The sequence below is a fragment of the Lepus europaeus genome, chromosome 15 (assembly GCF_033115175.1).
Source record: "Lepus europaeus isolate LE1 chromosome 15, mLepTim1.pri, whole genome shotgun sequence".
Classification (NCBI taxonomy): domain Eukaryota; kingdom Metazoa; phylum Chordata; class Mammalia; order Lagomorpha; family Leporidae; genus Lepus; species Lepus europaeus.
Genome location: NC_084841.1, coordinates 3,175,806 through 3,194,069, shown reverse-complemented (window position 1 = coordinate 3,194,069; position 18,264 = coordinate 3,175,806). Strand labels below are relative to the sequence as shown.

Below are 18,264 nucleotides of genomic sequence, written 5' to 3'. Positions count from 1 at the left end.
GGTGCCTGCTCATGTGGCTGTGATGCCACGCGCTGTGTCCTCAGAGGAGTGATGTCCATCACACCTCATGTACACGGCTCAGTACATCACCAAGGACTCCAGGGATCTGAGCCAACGCTGGCCTGGGGATGTGCCGTGTGTGAGCTGCAGAGCCAGCCTGGGTGGGAACACGCAAAGGCACACGGGCAGCCCAGCACAGACACTGCTAATGTCCATCTCCTGCAGGCAGTCTCTAGACCCCTGGAGAGCTTTAAATAACCAATTCTGAACTGACAGATAATTTAGAACATTTGCTCAATATTGAATTCAGTATTCAAACAACTAACCTACTCTACCTCCTTGCCTTCTCCCAAGTGTTGCTCTTCTGAAACTACAACATGAATAAACCTGTCTATCCGGTCTGCAATGACAAACTGCCCGCCAGCTCCAGCCCACAGACTGAGCCCATGGCTCACTGGTTTCTCATGGTGTAGCTGCTGAAACATGGCTCCTTGGGCAGTGTGGCTTCTACGGAGACAAATGCTGGCCCACCCAACACCCCTGGAAGTGTGGTCATCACAGGACCCTACAGCGAGGGCTCCCAGGGCAGAGCGCACTTGCTTCCTGGAGCTTCTGCAAAGCCAGGACGCAGGGCCAGCCTGGTCGCCCCTGACACGCTGAGCACACCAGTGGGCAGGTCTCCTGGCCACGGGCCCCTCCAGCAGCAAGGACGTTCTGCGTCTTCCCCTGAGCCACAAACCCAACACTAGCTTGTGCCACTTTGGTCTGCAGGTTGGAAAAAAAGCCCATCATTGCCACGAGACTCAAACAGCCCCATAAGAGGGAGGCAGACGGACGGTCTCTTTTCCAAGGAGGGCGGCCATCTCTGCTCAATGAGCTGAGCTCTGAGCGTGGCCTGCAACACACCAGCGTGTGTTTTGGTGGAATGCATAGGAAACCAGTGGTTCTGATTTTTTTTCCCTTTTCCGTCATTCTGGTTAGACCAATCTCTGCCCACCACACTGAGCATCACACCGACTGAGCTCCTCCCCCGCCCCCTGCCGGCTGCCCCTGGGCCACTCGCAGTCCTGGCCAGGCCACTGCCCCAGTCCAAGCTTGCTCCGCCTGCCTCAAAGCGCAGCTTCCTCATCCCCCTCTCAGCAATGCCTCGACCTCTGCCAGCGGGAGAAGGAACGAGTTAGCCAGGAACCTCCGCAGCCCCCAGCTACCACCTGCTTGGCTCCGCTCAACCCCGTGCTCTCCTGGGTACCCACCACCGCCTCTGCTCCATCACCTGCCCTAACCCTTTCCAGTGGTGTGTGTCCAGCTGCACCTGCTCTGGTCCACAACACTTAGACCTAAGAGTTGTAGGATAACTGTAGTCAGTAGTCTGGGTCTTTTCAAAGGCTCACTGATTTACACTTTGGTCTGTATTGTCTGTTTATTTTTAATCAGAAAGCAGTGGCATCAAAGGAGAATTGTAACTCCCAACAGTAACAGGAATGGAAAGGAATGAGGAGAATTCCATGAATTCCTGGGAAGCAGCAGAGGCATGGCATCAGAAGAGCCCAGGAGGAGGTGCGGTGGACAGGAGGCAAGCGGTCGGCGGGCCGGATCCAAATGCAAGCACAGCCACGGTCCACACAAACAGGCCAAGCACAGCCACGGTCCACACAAACGGGCCAAGCACAGCCACGGTCCACACAAACGGGCCAAGCACAGCCACGGTCCACACAAACGGGCCAAACTGTCTGTCCAAACTTGGCGAAAACTCAGCAGGTCATTTACTCCAGGCGCAGAAAAACCTAATGACATTGACATTTAAAAATAAAGGGAATTTAGGGACCTAAGCCCAGCCAAAGTAAGTGGGAGCTAGTGCCACACCGCCTTAGACAAAGCGGATGTTAGCTCAGAAGGCCAAGTGAGAAAGCAGGATGCTCACCACCCAAAGGAACAAGTGGCGCAGAAACCATAACCCTATCTCACTGCAGAGGAGGAACTTTTAAAGTCAACTATAAAGTACACTTCATTGAAGAGACTCAAAACCAATCATAATGTGAGATTTTAACACACTCTCCCAGAAACCGTTATATAAGGTGGACAGGAATCAGAACGTAACAGATTCTAGTAGCGCCCCAAGGGTCTTGAGCTCACTGTCACACACACACATACCTTGCTTCCCACAGGAAATATGCATGGAAGCTCCCATTCCAAGGCACAAAGGAAGTCTCAAAAACGAGATCATTTTATCTTTGTAAGCCTTCTTTCATCTCAATGGAAGAACATTTAAAATCACAAAGTTTCCCTAAAGCCTGCATAAACTCAGAAACACAGAAGTGCAAGTCTCAGTAATTCACAGATCAGAGAAGAAAGCAATCGTGCCTGAGTGGGTCTGCAAACAACATTCCGCGCTCTTCTCACACAAATCCTGACTCTGAGTGAAGTCTCCAGCAGTGCTCATCAGCATACCCACAGTGACGTGAGGAGACAGACATGGTGCGTAGGTGGCTCCCTCACTTCATCCATCCATCCACCCATCCATCCATCCACCCATCCATCCATCCATCCATCCACCCATCCACCCATCCATCCATCCATCCATCCACCCATCCACCCATCCATCCATCCATCCATCCACCCATCCATCCACCCATCCATCCATCCATCCATCCACCCATCCACCCATCCATCCATCCACCCATCCATCCATCCACCCATCCACCCATCCACCCATCCATCCATCCACCCATCCATCCATCCATCCACCCATCCATCCATCCACCCATCCACCCATCCACCCATCCATCCATCCACCCATCCATCCATCCATCCACCCATCCATCCATCCATCCGTCCATCCGTCCATCCGTCCATCCATCCACCCGTCTGACTCCTTATTGTGAAACACTGAATTATTAGGGGACGGTAATGCTGAGTGTGGGGAGGCCTTGTGAATTTTACAGTCAATCACTCCAAAGCCTGGCGACCAGAATAACAAAAATATTATGAAAGATGCAGATATTACTTAACCTTAAATGATCAGTCAAGTCTCCCTGAAAGACAGAATTTCTGTTTCCAAGTTCCCTTCTACCTCTGCTCACGTGAATGATGTACCCGTGTACCTACAAGAGGGCTTCAACAAGTGGGTGGAAACAGGATGACAATATAACATGTACTTTCCATGCACTTTCTGAAGACTCCTCGGGTGTGTGTGTGCATGCATGCACACGTGTGTATACATGTATGTACACACACACATACAAAATACTCACAATAACAATAAAGCATGTCCTTCAGAAGGTGTCTGGACAAATAGACTATGGTGCAGGCAGCCAGCAGAATGTGTTTCAATGCTAAGAAGAAATGAGCTATAAAAAGACTGAGAAAAAGCTTAAATGTTACTGAGTGAAAGAACTGTATGAGCCCAACTAGACGCCACCGTGAGAAAGGCGGCACTCTGGAGACAGGGAGAAGATCAGTGGTTGCCAGGGCTTCGGGGAGGGAAGGGAGGGTTGAACAGGTGGAGCACAGGGGAGTTTTGGGGCAGTGACACTCGTTGTCACGATCCTGAGAGTGGACACAGGTCACCATATGTGTGTCAACACCACACAGCCTACACAGCAACAGTGAAGCCAGGGTAAGCTACGGGCTCTGGCTATAACCAAGCGTCAGGCTGACTAAGGCACCCATCGCTGGGGACGCTCCCGGCGGGAGGCTGGGGCCGTGTAGGAGCAGGGGCAATCTCTGTTTTGCTGTGAACCTGATGCTGCTGTAAAAAACAAAGTGTTTCAGAACAAGTAAACAAATAAATAAAACACATACCCACACACCAAAACAAATGAGCAAAAAACAACACACAGAACCCTCCAAGTACACAATGTTTTGCAGAATGACAATGGCGGATTCCCGAGGGGATCCTCACAGCTGTCACTCAGTAATTCAGGAAATAAGTCAGATCAGTTGTGGCTAATTTGCTGTGTGCACACTTGTGACCTGGTTTTCATTATGCTACACATAAGCCATTGTCTGTCCCTGCTCGAAGCCGTTCTAAGCGCACTGCTCTTGAGAGCTGACATCATCCTAGGGCAGCACAACAAGGCCTCATCTCCTAGCCCTGCGACCTGCTCTCCCGTGTGGTCAGGTTCAAGTCACAGGGCCCCCACCTGAGGGGGTGACTTCCTGTGTCAGTTGTACAGCTCCTCAGTGGGAGTCTTCATGGTGGAGCTGCAGTCCCATTCCTGGTTTCCCTGCTTAAATGGCTAAGGGTGGTCAGAGGTCTGTAGGGGCACACGGAGGGGACGAGGCATTTAAAGAGGACGCTGACTTGTGGGAGGACCACACTGCCCCCCCCGAACAGGAAGCTTCGGGCCACAGAGAACAATTCTCCAACAAGCCTGAGAGGCCATCGTGACTTCAAGTGCCTGCAAGTGCTCGCAAGGTCAGCGAAGCCGGCACTCATCCCACGAACAAAGAAAGCGAGGGAGGAGCCAGGCTGCCACGTGTGCTCCGCCGCTCATGTGCACCACCTGGGGTCACAAGACAGTGCCGGGATCCGGCGTCACCGCAGGGCGACTCCTGGCGCTCCAGGGAAATGCGTGTGTAGCTGATTTGCTAGAGCAAGGCGCACTCCCATACTGTTCCCAAACCTCCCAGGAGAGAACGCTGCAGTAGGAGGGGCCCAGGGCAAGACTGGGTCAGTCATTCGTGGAACTCGATACAACTGAAAATGCCAGGTCCCTTGTTAAAATGTCACTTGGAAATCATGTCAGTCACAGGAGAGAATGGAAACCAAGCAGGGGACCCTTCGGAGCACAGGGACTGTGACTGTCACACAGCAGATTCTCATCCTTGCATAATTAGGCAGACTGAAGGGCTCGCTTTGGCATTGCATGGCCTGAAACCCTGTCCCAATCAGACACCCCCGAAGTGATCAGGTTTCTTCCCATTCCCTTGGTAACAATACACGGTGGTTAGCATTTTCAAGGCTCACTCCTAAAACAGATAAACAGTCAGACAGAGAGAAAGAAGCAAGAAATAGAGGAACTAGTTCTCCTGTCTGCATTACTGTAGGTACTGCTAGAGGACAGCGTTACTGTTAATGTCCTGTTGGATGCTATTTATTTTCTTAAATTTTCTTTATTTTCTGTATTTAAAATACAAACGAAGAGAGACAGAAAGACAGACAGACACAGAGAGGCTCTGTTCATAGCTGGTTTACTCCCCACTGACTGCAACAGCTGAGGAAGGACCATGCTGAGGCCAGGGGTCAGGAACTCCATCCATGTCTCCTGTGTGGGTGCCTGGAGCCCAGTCACTTGAGTCATCACCTGCTGCTTCCCAGGGTGCATATTAATAGGGAGCTGGAATTGTGAGGATCTGGAACTCTGACGCAGGAACTCTGATAAGAGACCCGAGTACCCAAATGGTATCTTAACTTCCTGATAAGGGACCCGAGTAGAGTACCCAAATGGTAGCTTAACCGCTGTGCCAAACGCTCGTCCCCTGCTGAATTTTGTCTTTCATTTCTAAAGTGTGCAACCTGATCTCTGGATCTTGGTTGTAAAAGCAATAGTTTTGCTAAGGAATCACCACGGCAAAGACAAGAGTAATGTGACCATCGGAACAGCTAGTGGGGGAGTGGCCACATCCACACAGGTGCCTCCGAGGGGCACGAGAAGTACACTTTTCCCCCAAACTCTCCCTCGCAGTCCTAGAAGTGAGCTAAAGAAAGAGGACGAGCATCCCTTTACCGTCTGGGGAGTGTCTCCACGCCACTCCAGCAAGCCACAGTTACTGCTTATGTTACCAGACTGAATGATTTCGATAAATGGCAAAACAGCCTCTTCATTTAGATAAACAGAGAAATAGAAAGGAAATAAAAATTTCTGTGATTTATAATTCCCGTTTCAAAAGCAAGTGATAAGAGAGGCTGATTCATGCTGCAAGGAAGATAGAGGCCTGGAAGAGAGCCATGGTGGTTATCTATTGATCGTAAGCCAAGGAGAGAGGAAGGGGGGGAGGAAGGGGCGAGAAGGGGGAGGAGGAGGGGGACAAGAGGCTGTGCCTGGCGCTGGCCGGGAACTGCTGACGCCGTGTTTAGCTGGGATGCCCCTTCAGATCACCTTGCCGCAACAGGAGACTCCTGGACCTCCACTGCCCAGCCCCCTACAGAGACAACTCGGGAACCCCAGCTGGCTAAGGACCCAGGGGCTTGACCGTCATCCAGCTGTGGAGCTGTGGAGCTGTGGGGGCCCTGCCCCTGCCCAGGATACAGATGGGGAGCCAGGCTTCCAAGCAGCACAGAAGGGCCACTTTTCCACATGGATTGCGAGAGGAAGTGGATTAAAATGTTTGAAAGGACCCACTCCCTAGTCCTTTGGGACCCTCTTCAAGGCCAACATGAACCGGCCAATCCTGCTGGCCCACACCCCACCATTCAGTGGGCCAGAGCGGCACTGTGGGGAAGGGCGGGCCCCTTGCATGCGCTCAGCTTGCAGCGGCCATGGCTTGGAAAGGGCTGTAGAAGCCACAAGGGAACCCCGGGTCTGACGAGAGAGGCAACGCTTTCTCTGTTGGAAACCCAGAACTTGAGTTTGCTGCCCACTTAGTCGGGAACAAATCGCCAGCATCCTGGACAACAAGGACCTCTATCTCACATTTCATAGGAAAAACAAGGCCATATTTTAAGTGAAAATCTATTCTCCCATCTCGACTGCTAAAAGGAAATAAGAAAATAATCCACAAGAGTTGGCGTACATAATGGAGCGTCAGTGTTCCGTGTTTTGTTCTTGTAATTTTGCTTTACAGGCTAAATTGATAACTGATGTGAATTTGCTTCTCCCTTTACAGTAAAAATAAAAACAGCCAGTATGTAGAGTGCGCTCGTCACATCTACGAGCTTTCTGGGCCTTATCTCAATGAGCCCTTACTCCACCCAGGGAGGCAGGTACTGCTATTACCCAGGGCACATCTGAAGTGGGATCTTTAACAGCAGGTGCAGAGCTGCTGCCCATGTGTCTGGCTCACCCTCAAACCCACTAACACAATCTGCCCCAGCTGAGCATCTCCATCATCAGAGAGCAACAGAGCTGCGGTAGGGACCTGGGCTATCTTGCTGTACCCACAGCGGAGAAACCCAGCAAGCCCTACTCCTTCTCAGCCCCTGCTGCCTGACGACAATGTGACAGGAACAGGCAGACGCCACCTTCGTCCTCCTCCAGAATCTCCCGGCCAGGAAGCCATGGCCTTGGGCCCCCTGGGAAGGTTCTGCATGGACCCTGAGAGTTGTCTTTCAGAGGCCAGCACAAGAACTCTGATGTGTGGGATAGAAACATCAACGAGCCAGGTGCAAGGGAGCACCCTGGGTTTTCCCCAGGTGGATTTGGGGTAGGCTCAGCCTAATGTTTCCTCTCTGCTGTCTGGATGTACTGTTGCAACTCCTCCTAGAATCACCTGTTGACTGTGCCCTCTCTCAGCACACTGCTTGGCAGAGTATCCAGTGTTGGGCTTTGGAGGCACCATCCCATGAAACGGGCCTGTGTGCCGGTTCTGGGGACCTCTGTGATCAAGGTGCACTGGATTATCCTGAGTGAGGGGTCTCACTGCCTTGGGCAGGCTGACGAGTCTCACCGGGTAGAAAGTCCCCCTGAAAATATGCTGTCTCGGCAATTTCCACCACCCTCTGTGATGGTGCATGGGTGCCCATGCAAAGATGACGACAACAGGGACGACAGAAACAAGGCCGAGTGGGCCAGTGGCTTCTGAGGGCAGGGCAGGACCATGCTCCCTGTCAGGGCCCCTGCCACCCTGCAGCGCAGAGGACCCCCAAGTGTGTCTAGCAACATGCACGTGACAGACTGTGGGCAGAACAGGGATGACCAGAGCTGTGGCTTTCTGTGGCTCTGTCGTGCACACATGCATGTTTGCAAGGCTCTGCTGTGATCCAGATTCCCCTACGAACTGGATTCCTCTTGGGCCTGAGTCCTTCGTGCACATTTCATTCTTAAAGCGAACAATAGTGAATGGGCCAGAGGTTATGAGAGGATGTGCTACCATCTAATCACCAGTGTGTGATCACTCGTGCCAGCCTGCCATGGCTCAAGAGAAAACAAAACCAACAGGATGCCAGTCCAAGGTTCCCCTGGAGCAGCGAGAATCTAGGCTCTTTGCAGCCCAAATACACACTTTTGGTCCCTGTCCAGGTAGCTCTTTGCTGTTTCCAATTGCATGGTGGTCACTAGCACTTCTCATTCTCCAAACTCGGGGCTCAAAGACTCAATGAATACACGGCAAACCTGAGAAGGCTGTCAGGATGAACAGGATGGATGTCCTCCTCTTACCTGGGAGGGCAGGCAGAGACTTGGCAGGACACCAGCCCTGTGGCAGGTCGAGTCTGGGGGTTGCAGAAGGACGCATTCACCTGGACTCGCAGGTCTCGGTAGCAGCCTCCCCTTGTGGTCATCTGGCCTGTGGGAAAGGGGACAAGGCATCATGAAGACTCAGAAACGTGCCCGTGGAGAAAGGCAGATGAAAGACTAGGAAAATCCCTTTGCAAAACGTCTTAAGCATACGTGCGTATCTTTGCGTTAATGACCAACTGGCCAACCATGACACTTTTCTTTCCTGACCTGTAGTCGCGATTTTTAACTAGCGAATTCCATCAACTCTAAGATGCACACACTGCTCTCCACCCCCACCCCCATTTTAACACCTTTAAAATCAATGTGGGTCCTGCACAGAGGCCATTCACGTACTTGATAAAGTATGTCAGCTGTGTCCACAGATGGGAATACTACCCGATTTTCAAAAGAAACCCCAATATTAAAGGGACCTGCCCTGTGTTTCCATTTGAGAGGTATCAGCAGGAAACAACTAGTGATAAGTCATCAAGAAATATAAGAAACGACAAGAATAACACCGTCAGACCGTTCATAGAACTAAATATTGCCACAGTGGAAATCTGAATAGATCCTTCCAGTCCCACTTAGACATCGTAATAAACAGAGGCAGTGGGGATGGAGTAGACATGATATTCAGCTCTCATCTACATCCCAAGTGCTGTTCCAGGCTCTGTGAAAAGTCCCTAGGTGAGCTCACTATTTCAATGAATCACATTTACCACCAGAGGAAGAGCTACAAGGACGAGTCAGCTTCAGCGACAGAAAGTTGAATGGAGGTCGCCAGGGGCTGGGGGTAGGGAGAATGGGGGTTATTATTTAATACGAGTTTCAGTTTTGTAAGATGAAAATTTTCTGGGGATGTATGGTGGTGACAGCTGTACAACAATGTGAGCATGCTTAATGCCACTGAGCTGCGCAATCACAAAGTGGCTAAAAATGGCAAAATGTATGCACTCTGTATTTTTAATAATAATACACATTTTGGAGGATGGCATTAAAGACTACACTCAGTACAGAGGACAAAAACGAAGAAGTGGCAGCGAGCTCGTGATGGATGAAGGTGAGCACAGCCGGGGCTGGTGTGGTGCCAGCACCCGTGGGAGTGCCAGTTTGAGTCCTGGCTGGCTGGATGAGATTCTCTCTCTCTCTCTCTCTCTCTCACAGCCGGGGCTGGTGTGGTGCCAGCACCATGGGAGTGCCAGTTTGAGTCCTGGCTGGCTGGATGAGATTCTCTCTCTCTCTCTCTCTCTCTCTCTCTCTCTCTCTCTCTCTCACAGCCGGGGCTGGTGTGGTGCCAGCACCCATGGGAGTGCCAGTTTGAGTCCTGGCTGGCTGGATGAGATTCTCTCTCTCTCTCTCTCTCTCTCTCTCTCTCTCTCTCTCTCACAGCCGGGGCTGGTGTGGTGCCAGCACCATGGGAGTGCCAGTTTGAGTCCTGGCTGGATGGATGAGATTCTCTCTCTCTCTCTCTCTCTCTCACAGCCGGGGCTGGTGTGGTGCCAGCACCATGGGAGTGCCAGTTTGAGTCCTGGCTGGCTGGATGAGATTCTCTCTCTCTCTCTCTCTCTCTCTCTCTCTCTCTCACAGCCGGGGCTGGTGTGGTGCCAGCACCATGGGAGTGCCAGTTTGAGTCCTGGCTGGCTGGATGAGATTCTCTCTCTCTCTCTCTCACAGCCGGGGCTGGTGTGGTGCCAGCACCCATGGGAGTGCCAGTTTGAGTCCTGGCTGGCTGGATGAGATTCTCTCTCTCTCTCTCTCTCTCTCTCTCTCCTCTGTATCTCTTTCAAATGAATTAATAAATCTTAAAATAAAATGAGCACAGCTAAATATTTAAGGTTGGGAAATTATTTCCACAGTACACTTGGGAAAATGGATCAACACCATTTGAACGGACCCCCGTTCTGCTGCAGGCTGACTTCCGCTGTGTGCTGTCCACCATCAGGGCTGTCCTTTCTACCTGCAATGCTGGCCTTGCCTTGCCTGGCAGATTTCCTTTCACCCCTGTCCCTTTAAATCAGATCCAAATCCCCCTTCTCCGAATTCCCGGTCAGTGCCTCTCAAACCTGCCTGTGCATCGGATTCCCCGGGAGGACTCATTATTGAGAATCCAGGCTGCCAGGCCCCAGCCTAGAGTTTCTAGTCCAGGTGGTCTGGGGTGAGGCCACACATTCTTTAGATTTCTAACAAATGCCAAGGCACACACTCTAAAGAAGCACAGCTATAGACAGAATTAAAAGCCAAGACTTTTATGTCCCGGTGTACCCAGGTGTGACAGAGGACACACAGCTCCTAAAACCCTTGGCCTCTACAAAGTACACAAGTATCTTTGTACGCTAATGAGGTGACAGGCAGTGTTGGTGGCTGGCCACCAGGAAGACCCAGGCAGGACTGGAAGGTTGGGACCCTGAGACTCACGTCCCTCCCTAACCTCACCACCTTCCCAGAGGGGAGGGCCGAGGGTCAGCGGTTTACACAGGCACACCTACAGCATTAAACCGCAGCACAGCAAGTGCCAGCAGCGTGGCACGTCTCCATTCCGAGGGTCAGAAGCCCTGTTCTGCGGACCCCTCAGGACCCGCAGCCCTGTGTGCCTCCACCTGACCCGGTGATTTGCATCCTTTACAACAAACCTGCAACCGGAAATAAAGGGGGCTCCTTGAGTCCTGTGAGCACTCTGGCCAACTGCTGAATCTGCTGAAAGTGTGGGGGCTCTGGGGACCCAGTGCTGCTGACTGGCACCTGAAGTGGCAGCAGTTTGGGGAATGAAGCCCTCACCCTGTGGTCTGATGCTAACTCTGAGTGGGGAGTGACAGGCTGGAGTTCCGCCGCAGGACTCCCATCTGGCACCCAGAGAGTTGGAGGATGGATCACACATTCACTGTTGTAAGTCCAAACAGTTAATCCCAGGCCAGAAAGTATCAGGCTTATGATCATTTGGAAAAATGATAATAGTAGAATCTTTCCTCTCAAAGCAGCCCAGGCTGAGTAATGTACGACATGACGACTCTAATTACAAGGACCGCTGAACACGAGTGTGTCATCCCTGGAACAGCTTTCTGGAGGGTGGAGAACATACGCTGTCCATTGCTCTAATTTCAGTAGCTTGCATGGATTAATTTGTTCTTTCACTCATTAAGTAATTTTTGAGCCATGAAGCAATTTTTTTCTTTTTTTATGTTCAGTAACTTCTAAGCTCTTATAAATTAAGAGCAAGTTAACTAATACTTAGCCAAAAAAGCCAAAAAATACGTGAGTTTTGGACTTTACTAAGATGAACTGGGGCAGCATATTGATGACTTGCCCATGTATCAATGCTGAGATTTTTGACTCGTTAACCAGGAATGAGAGACCATTAAATTAGAAAAAGAAATGCATTTTTAAACTTCTGCAGAGAATCTCATGGACTCCTTAAGTCTAAGAACCCTAACTACCCAATTTAAATGAGAAACATACTGAGTAACTGTACAATGGCTAAAATCTCTCTAATGAAGATGGGAGGAAAATTTACATTTTCCTCTATTTATATTTCAAGTTCAAAGCTCATGTTTTATCCTTTTAACTGAACTCTTAGGGCATTTTAGGAGGTGTGAGTCTACAAATAGCAACTTTATCTTGGTTTCCTGTTTGAAATTAAAAACATGTGGATTTCAAACCTTCTGTCCAAGTCTCAACTAAGAATCATGGCTTCACCATCACTTATTATTCTACACAAGGGATAGCCTCTTAACTAAATAAATAAGAAATTAGATTTGCTTTGGACCAGAAACAATTTGATTGTTTTAATGTAATAAATGTTCTTTGTTATTGGAGATACTTGTTCAGATCCATTCTTGACCTGTCTCAGGATCATCCAAGTCCTGTGTCCAAAGCCCAGAATTTTTACCTGTTAATTGGATAAGGAGAAATCAGGTGAAGCAATTTTCACATATATGTATATATACATCTGTGTATATACACATATATAGCCGTGGACATGAACTAGCACCCACATGGGATGCTGGTGCCATGGATGGAAGCTTAGGCCACTACACCACAGCGCTGGCCCCTGCCAGTAACTTTTAAATTGGGCCTCTGAAGAACTTTCCCCCTTAATGGGCCACTATAGGCATTCTAGGCCATGACATTCTTTGTCATGCGTATGGTCACATGTGTTACACGAGTTTCCACATCCCTGGTATCAGTCATATCCCAGCCTCAGTCATCGTGATGGCTCACACACCTCCATGGGTTTTCGTTCATCCTATACAGGGGACTGTAAAGTCTGGCTGAAAACACTTATAGCCTGTAAACAGATAAGCAAGAGAGTATAAGATTGGAAAGGAAAGATTAGAATGCATTCTCTTAGAAGTTTTAGCAATTGAAGGATATAAAGCAAAAAAAAAAAAAAAAGAGTGAGGTTAGCAGGTTCAAAACAAAATTTACTTAAGAAAACAATGATGAAAATACTGCAGAACAGGATTTGTGGAAGGCAGCTGAAGCAATATGCAGAGGACAATCCACCATCTTAAACGCTTCCACTGACTGATGAGTACGGACAGAAGCAAATGAACCAGATGTCTAATGAGGATGTCAGAAAAGGACGGCCCCAGGAAGCAGAATGGAAAGAGAAGTCAGTGTGTTAGAAAATGAACACAGAAGCCACCTGTGCCCGCGCCTTTGGCAGGCTCGCTCCTGGATCTCAGGGGCTAGAGAGCACTGCACTTCCTAAACCCCGAGCCTGTGACTTGCTGGCGCCAACGAGAGGCGTCAGCAGCAGATCCTGTGGCCACAGTGGGCACAGCATGGGCTCTGACAGATCTGCTGATCTGCAGTTTTGTCTCCAGGCGTTTTCCTAGGAATCACCAGCCCAGTGCAGACTGAGCTGGTCTCGTCACTGGGGATTTCTGAAGTTTTTTGTAATTCCCAGACTTGTTAAAAGTCAGAGTCACTCTGAGAGCCACAGGTATCCACCCGTCTGACCTCCACTCTTCCACTCTTAGGACTACTCTGTGAGCAGCAGCTCCTCTGTACTACAACACTTCCTGTTTGAAGCACCCGAGTGGTGTGTTTGCCTGGCTGAGCTGTCCCTGATTTCCCCATTCCATACAAAACTTAAGAAATGGGAATTAGACAATACTCACATGCAGAAAAACGAAAATAATCTAATGGAGTTCTCCAAACACATAAAATAAAATTTTAAATCCTATAGAAAAAATGTTTTTCTTAATTAGAAAAATGAACTCCAAAAAAGATAAGCAAACTGCAGCAATCCAATTGTCACACATAATATAAACATTCATTGGAGCTCTAACTCTGAAAGCAGCAGAACCAGATGCTTCAAGTACATTCTGCCCAATGGTAAGAAACAGGCAGCAGGAAAGCTATTTAAACCATTCTAGAGCATTAACACTAAAAGGTTTCCAGCCCTGAAAGACATTTAGGACATCTCAGCACACAAAAGAAAGCTACAACTCAATAATACTGAAGAGTACTACTGTGAAAAATACTCAAAATACAGGATCAAGACTACACTGTAAAAAAGATGTGTGTGTGTGTGTGTCTATCACCATGTAACAATTTGCAGCAGGAATGTAAGCATGGTTCAATATTAGGAAAACCTGTCACTACATTTCAACCTTTAGTTGAACTAGTCAGGACAAACATGAACTTAACCATAAATGCAATAGAGTTCAGCATGTGATTAATCTAGCCTCCCTTTTTAATAAAAATGTTAATGAAAGAGACAGTCAATGAGAATTTACTCACATCAGCATATTTATATTTTTGAGCCCATATTTATATCTATGTATCTACAGATATAAATAGACACATATGTATGTTTATTTAAACCTAGAAGGCAGTATTATGGAAAACACTAGAAATACTCCTAGTAAGCTCAGCAATAGGAAAGGAATTTTAATTGTTATCATTATTAGTTAAAATTATTTTGGAGACACTAGCACAGAAATACAGACAAGATAAAAGAATACAGGGTGTATAAAAATTAAGATAAGGGAAGATTTGTAGGGGATGGTTGAGTACCCGCCACCCATGTGGGAGACCCAGATGACGTTTCAGGCTCCTGGCTTTGGCCTGGCCCAACTCTGGCTATTGTGATCATTTGGGGAGTGAACGAAATGTCTCTCCCCCTCTCTCTGTCACTCTTTCCAATAAATAAATATTTTTTAGAAAGTGAATTTAAGTGTTCTTTGTCTTCAAAGGTCTGAATATTCTGAGATGACAAAGATACACATAAGGAGCCTCGTGCAGAACGGTGTCTGGGCTCCCCCAGGTCAGTTTTGCACAGGTTGTGCATAAGTCTGTTTTCAGACGTGTTCCCATTACGGGACAGGCTCTCTTCAGCCCTGAACTAAACGCTCACCCAGACAGTTTTATTCTCTTCCTAGTGGCGCATCTGTGAGGCAAGTTCTCGATGTTGCTGATGCTCACTTCACTGTGTCAGAAAGATTACAGGGGAATGCCAGATTCATGCGGGCCAGCATTCTAAGATGACCGACATGAATAGATATAAAATGCAGAAGATACAATAAGAGATTCTGAGGGAACCATCCAGCAGCTGCGGTGGGAGGGAGCCTGGCCACAGGAGGTGGTGAGTTTAATGAGCAATGTGCTGCTTTCATCTTTTATAGAGATCCACTCGGGCCAGTTCTTTGTAAATCACTTAAAAACCTCCATACGCTGCCAACGTATCTGAAAGAGGAGCGTTCAGCCTTAAAGATCATGATTTTATCAAAGCATCTCAACGTTTTCGATAATTCTGACTACAGAATGAATTCCAGCTGCTGTGAAAAGCCTTATCCTTCTTTTATACAGTAACGTAGAGAGGAGGCGAACAAGAGACTCCTAAGCTAAGCACACAGAAAAGTGGGAGACGGCGCAAGTGAGTGCACTGGTTCTCCTGCGAGGCTTGTGCTGCTTCTTCGTGAGGGCTGGGCACACCGCTGACTTACGGAGAGTGAGGTTACACAAGCCTGAGATCACAAGAGGAGAGACAACTCCGGAGCCCTGGAAGCTGTGTGGATGCTGGATGATCCCAGGAGTATCTAGGTGACAAATCTGCCTGGCACGGTTACTCTGCACATGCAGCATCCTAATGTGCACCAGAGCTCAGAGGGTGGTGACGACTGTCACTTACTGACAACTGTGACACGTTGAGCCATCGACTGCCCCACCCCCCTGACAGCACTGACCAACCGAAGGCAGTTATAACCCACGCTTAAGATTCTGACTTCGCAGGTCTGATGCCCCTGGCCCAAATGCACCCCACACCGGGAGCAGAGAGGAGCCGGCCACGGCCGGCAGAGAGGAGCCGGCCACGGCCAGCAGAGAGGAGCCGGCCACGGCCACCACAGGAGTGTGGGCGGGACTGCAGAGCTGCAGGTGCACTTGACCCAGCACCCTGCAGAGGGTTTACTGGAACTGCAGGGACTCTGGCAAGGGGAAGGGATTTCTGCTCCCTGAGAAGAGCTGAGCTGCGGCCTCCCTGGTCTCCCCTGGACCTCTGAGTACAACTGAAGAAATGGGGCTGGTGGATGTCAGGTGCCCCGAGGAATGTGTTCCCTCTCTCCAGGAGAAAAGAAAAGATCTTTGCTTTTTCTCCCATCTGCATTTTGGTGGTAGGGGATGGGGAGGGGGTGACTGGGTAATTTCTAAGGTCTTGGGCAGACACAGACGCATCTTAGCAGATCAAAGATGACCCAAGGCAGGGAGGAAAGAACTAGAATCCTTGCAAGCTGATCTCTGGGCCTGTGCTCCTTAGGCAAAGTTTAAATGAGGGAAACACACACTCATTCCTTGTAAGGTTCAGGACACTGCGAGTTCTCACAGATCCAAGACACAACACAGTGGATGACCTTGGGTTGTGGGGCTAGGGCAGGAGGTGGAGCCCCGCCCCCAGGACCTACCCCCTCCACAGGTGGCGGAGCACTCAGAGCGCACAACGGCCCACGTGTAGCTGGGCGGGGCAGCCGGCTTCTTCTCAGTCCCCCGGTGAGGCACGGAATATTCCCAGGCAACACCCGGGTTCCTTCCCTGAAACAGGAGCTGCAGGAGAAGAGGGGGGGATGAAGGAAGACAAAGTGCAGTCAATGGTCACACACGATTGCCACAGCTGCTTTAACCTGCTAGAACAGCCACCGTCTCAGCCAAAGGCTGCACGGGGGACCAAATAAACACACCCATCACCTGAAACTCAACCACACTTCTCAACAAGGCTGACTCAGCTAGACTCTGTGATCTAGAAGATCATGGGGACACTCCGGTCTTCATCTTCCACTCGGTGCATGCCTGTTTGCGACTTCAAGGCCTGAGCAACCACAGAGAAGCAATGTTGTCTTCTTGCTCCTCTTCCTTTGGGAATCCCCTGAGGTCTCCTGCATCTTGGTGGGTCAGAAGGTGATACCCAAAAAGCACTGTGATGCTTCCCAGTTGGTTCAAAAGAACCTGAACACTTCCACACCATGTCTGATCAAAGCTGCTGGGGTTTCCTACTGAGAGGAGGCAGGGGACTCTGCCTTCCAGTAGGTACTGTTAAGTCCAAGGGACAAGATATTTCGTTAGTGAAGAAGATCACTCAGGCAGAACATCCCCATGAGTCACAGCTTTAATGCATGCAATGGGGTTGGGCTCCACACTTTTGGTCTCGAAACCCAGTCATATGGAACAGTTAACTTTTCTTTCAAACGATTATTGGATTCGATGAGAAGGCTTTTCTGGAAACCTCCCTGTCAACTCATTGATACAAATGCCATACTGGAGCCGTAGGCTGTTTGCTGTCCTCATTCATGGGGATACACACTTGACCTTGCCTGGCGACCTGCACCATATGCACTCCCTGATATGGCAGCTCGGGTCCTGGTTGGTGCAGAGGTGGTGAGGCAGGTCAGGCAGCCTCCTGCGAGGCCAGAGATGCCTCCGGCCTTGACTTTGCCAGCCTTGTAGCTCACCTTCCATCAAGGACAGCTTCCTAAGAAACCCCACTCACTTCACCCCTGACATTTCTCTCTCCATAATCATTCAAGCTAAAGGCCTTAGATGGCCAGAGAGAAATAATCAAGGAACAAGTTCAGGATGAGCAAGTTCACAAAGGGGCAGAAGGGAACGGTTCCAGGTTGGAGTGTGGGAAACAGAGGCAGGACCTGCAGAGACGTGGGAGCTACACAGCACCCACACCACACCCAGACCACCTGTGGAGGCATCTCCAGGAAGACAGACACGGAACAGAAGTGCTGAACCCAGAGAGCAGGTGGGAGAGTCCGGTGGCTGCCACCTCCAAAGCGAGATGTGGTAGGATGGAAGCAATTAGTAAACCAAGTACTTTTCCTAAACTGTGAACTGAAATGTGCAATACTGAAAGGTGGCGAGGAGGTACATCTGTGGCCTGCTACACCATGTGCCAGGTCCAGAGGACCACAGATTAATAGAAGCCTCACTATGTCTGGTGAGCTTCAGCATTCCTGGGGAGAGAACGCAAGGGCTTGGGTCAGGAGGTGACCCTCTGTTGGGCACTGGGGCCAGTGTGGCCCCACAGCTGTAGTCCCTGAGGGGCTGACTGTGACACGGGATGGCCAGCAGCATCAGGCATGTGGGCTCTGGGTTTTCATCCTCACCACATTTCCACAGGACACAGAGGCCAGACACTGAGCCCACCCAAAACACAGGCACAGAAGGCTCCCACAGAAGGCGCTGCTCGTCATTAAATGTACACGAAAGAAAGGACTGTGGCAAAAATCAACCCAGCAGCACCCCGACACGAGAACACATGTAAGTATACGAATACAAACATAAACATACACTGAAAAGTGACAGAAGATCAAAGCGAGTCCATGGTCCCAGACAGCCTACGGATGGGTTCCTCCCCAAAACTGCAAACATCCTTGCTGTACTG

General features: G+C 49.7%; 1 protein-coding gene across 1 annotated transcript in view; it reads right to left on the bottom strand.

The window, feature by feature from the left end:
• The window catches only part of ADAMTS16 (ADAM metallopeptidase with thrombospondin type 1 motif 16), a 129,998-nt gene that overhangs the window by 28,374 nt on the left and 83,360 nt on the right, over positions 1-18,264 (bottom strand). The window contains exons 17-18 of the mRNA XM_062211818.1: positions 16,283-16,421; positions 8,319-8,445 (exon numbers count right to left, since the gene is read on the bottom strand). Of these exons, the coding sequence (XP_062067802.1) occupies positions 8,319-8,445; positions 16,283-16,421 (266 nt within the window). The remainder of the gene's footprint in view (positions 1-8,318; positions 8,446-16,282; positions 16,422-18,264) is intronic.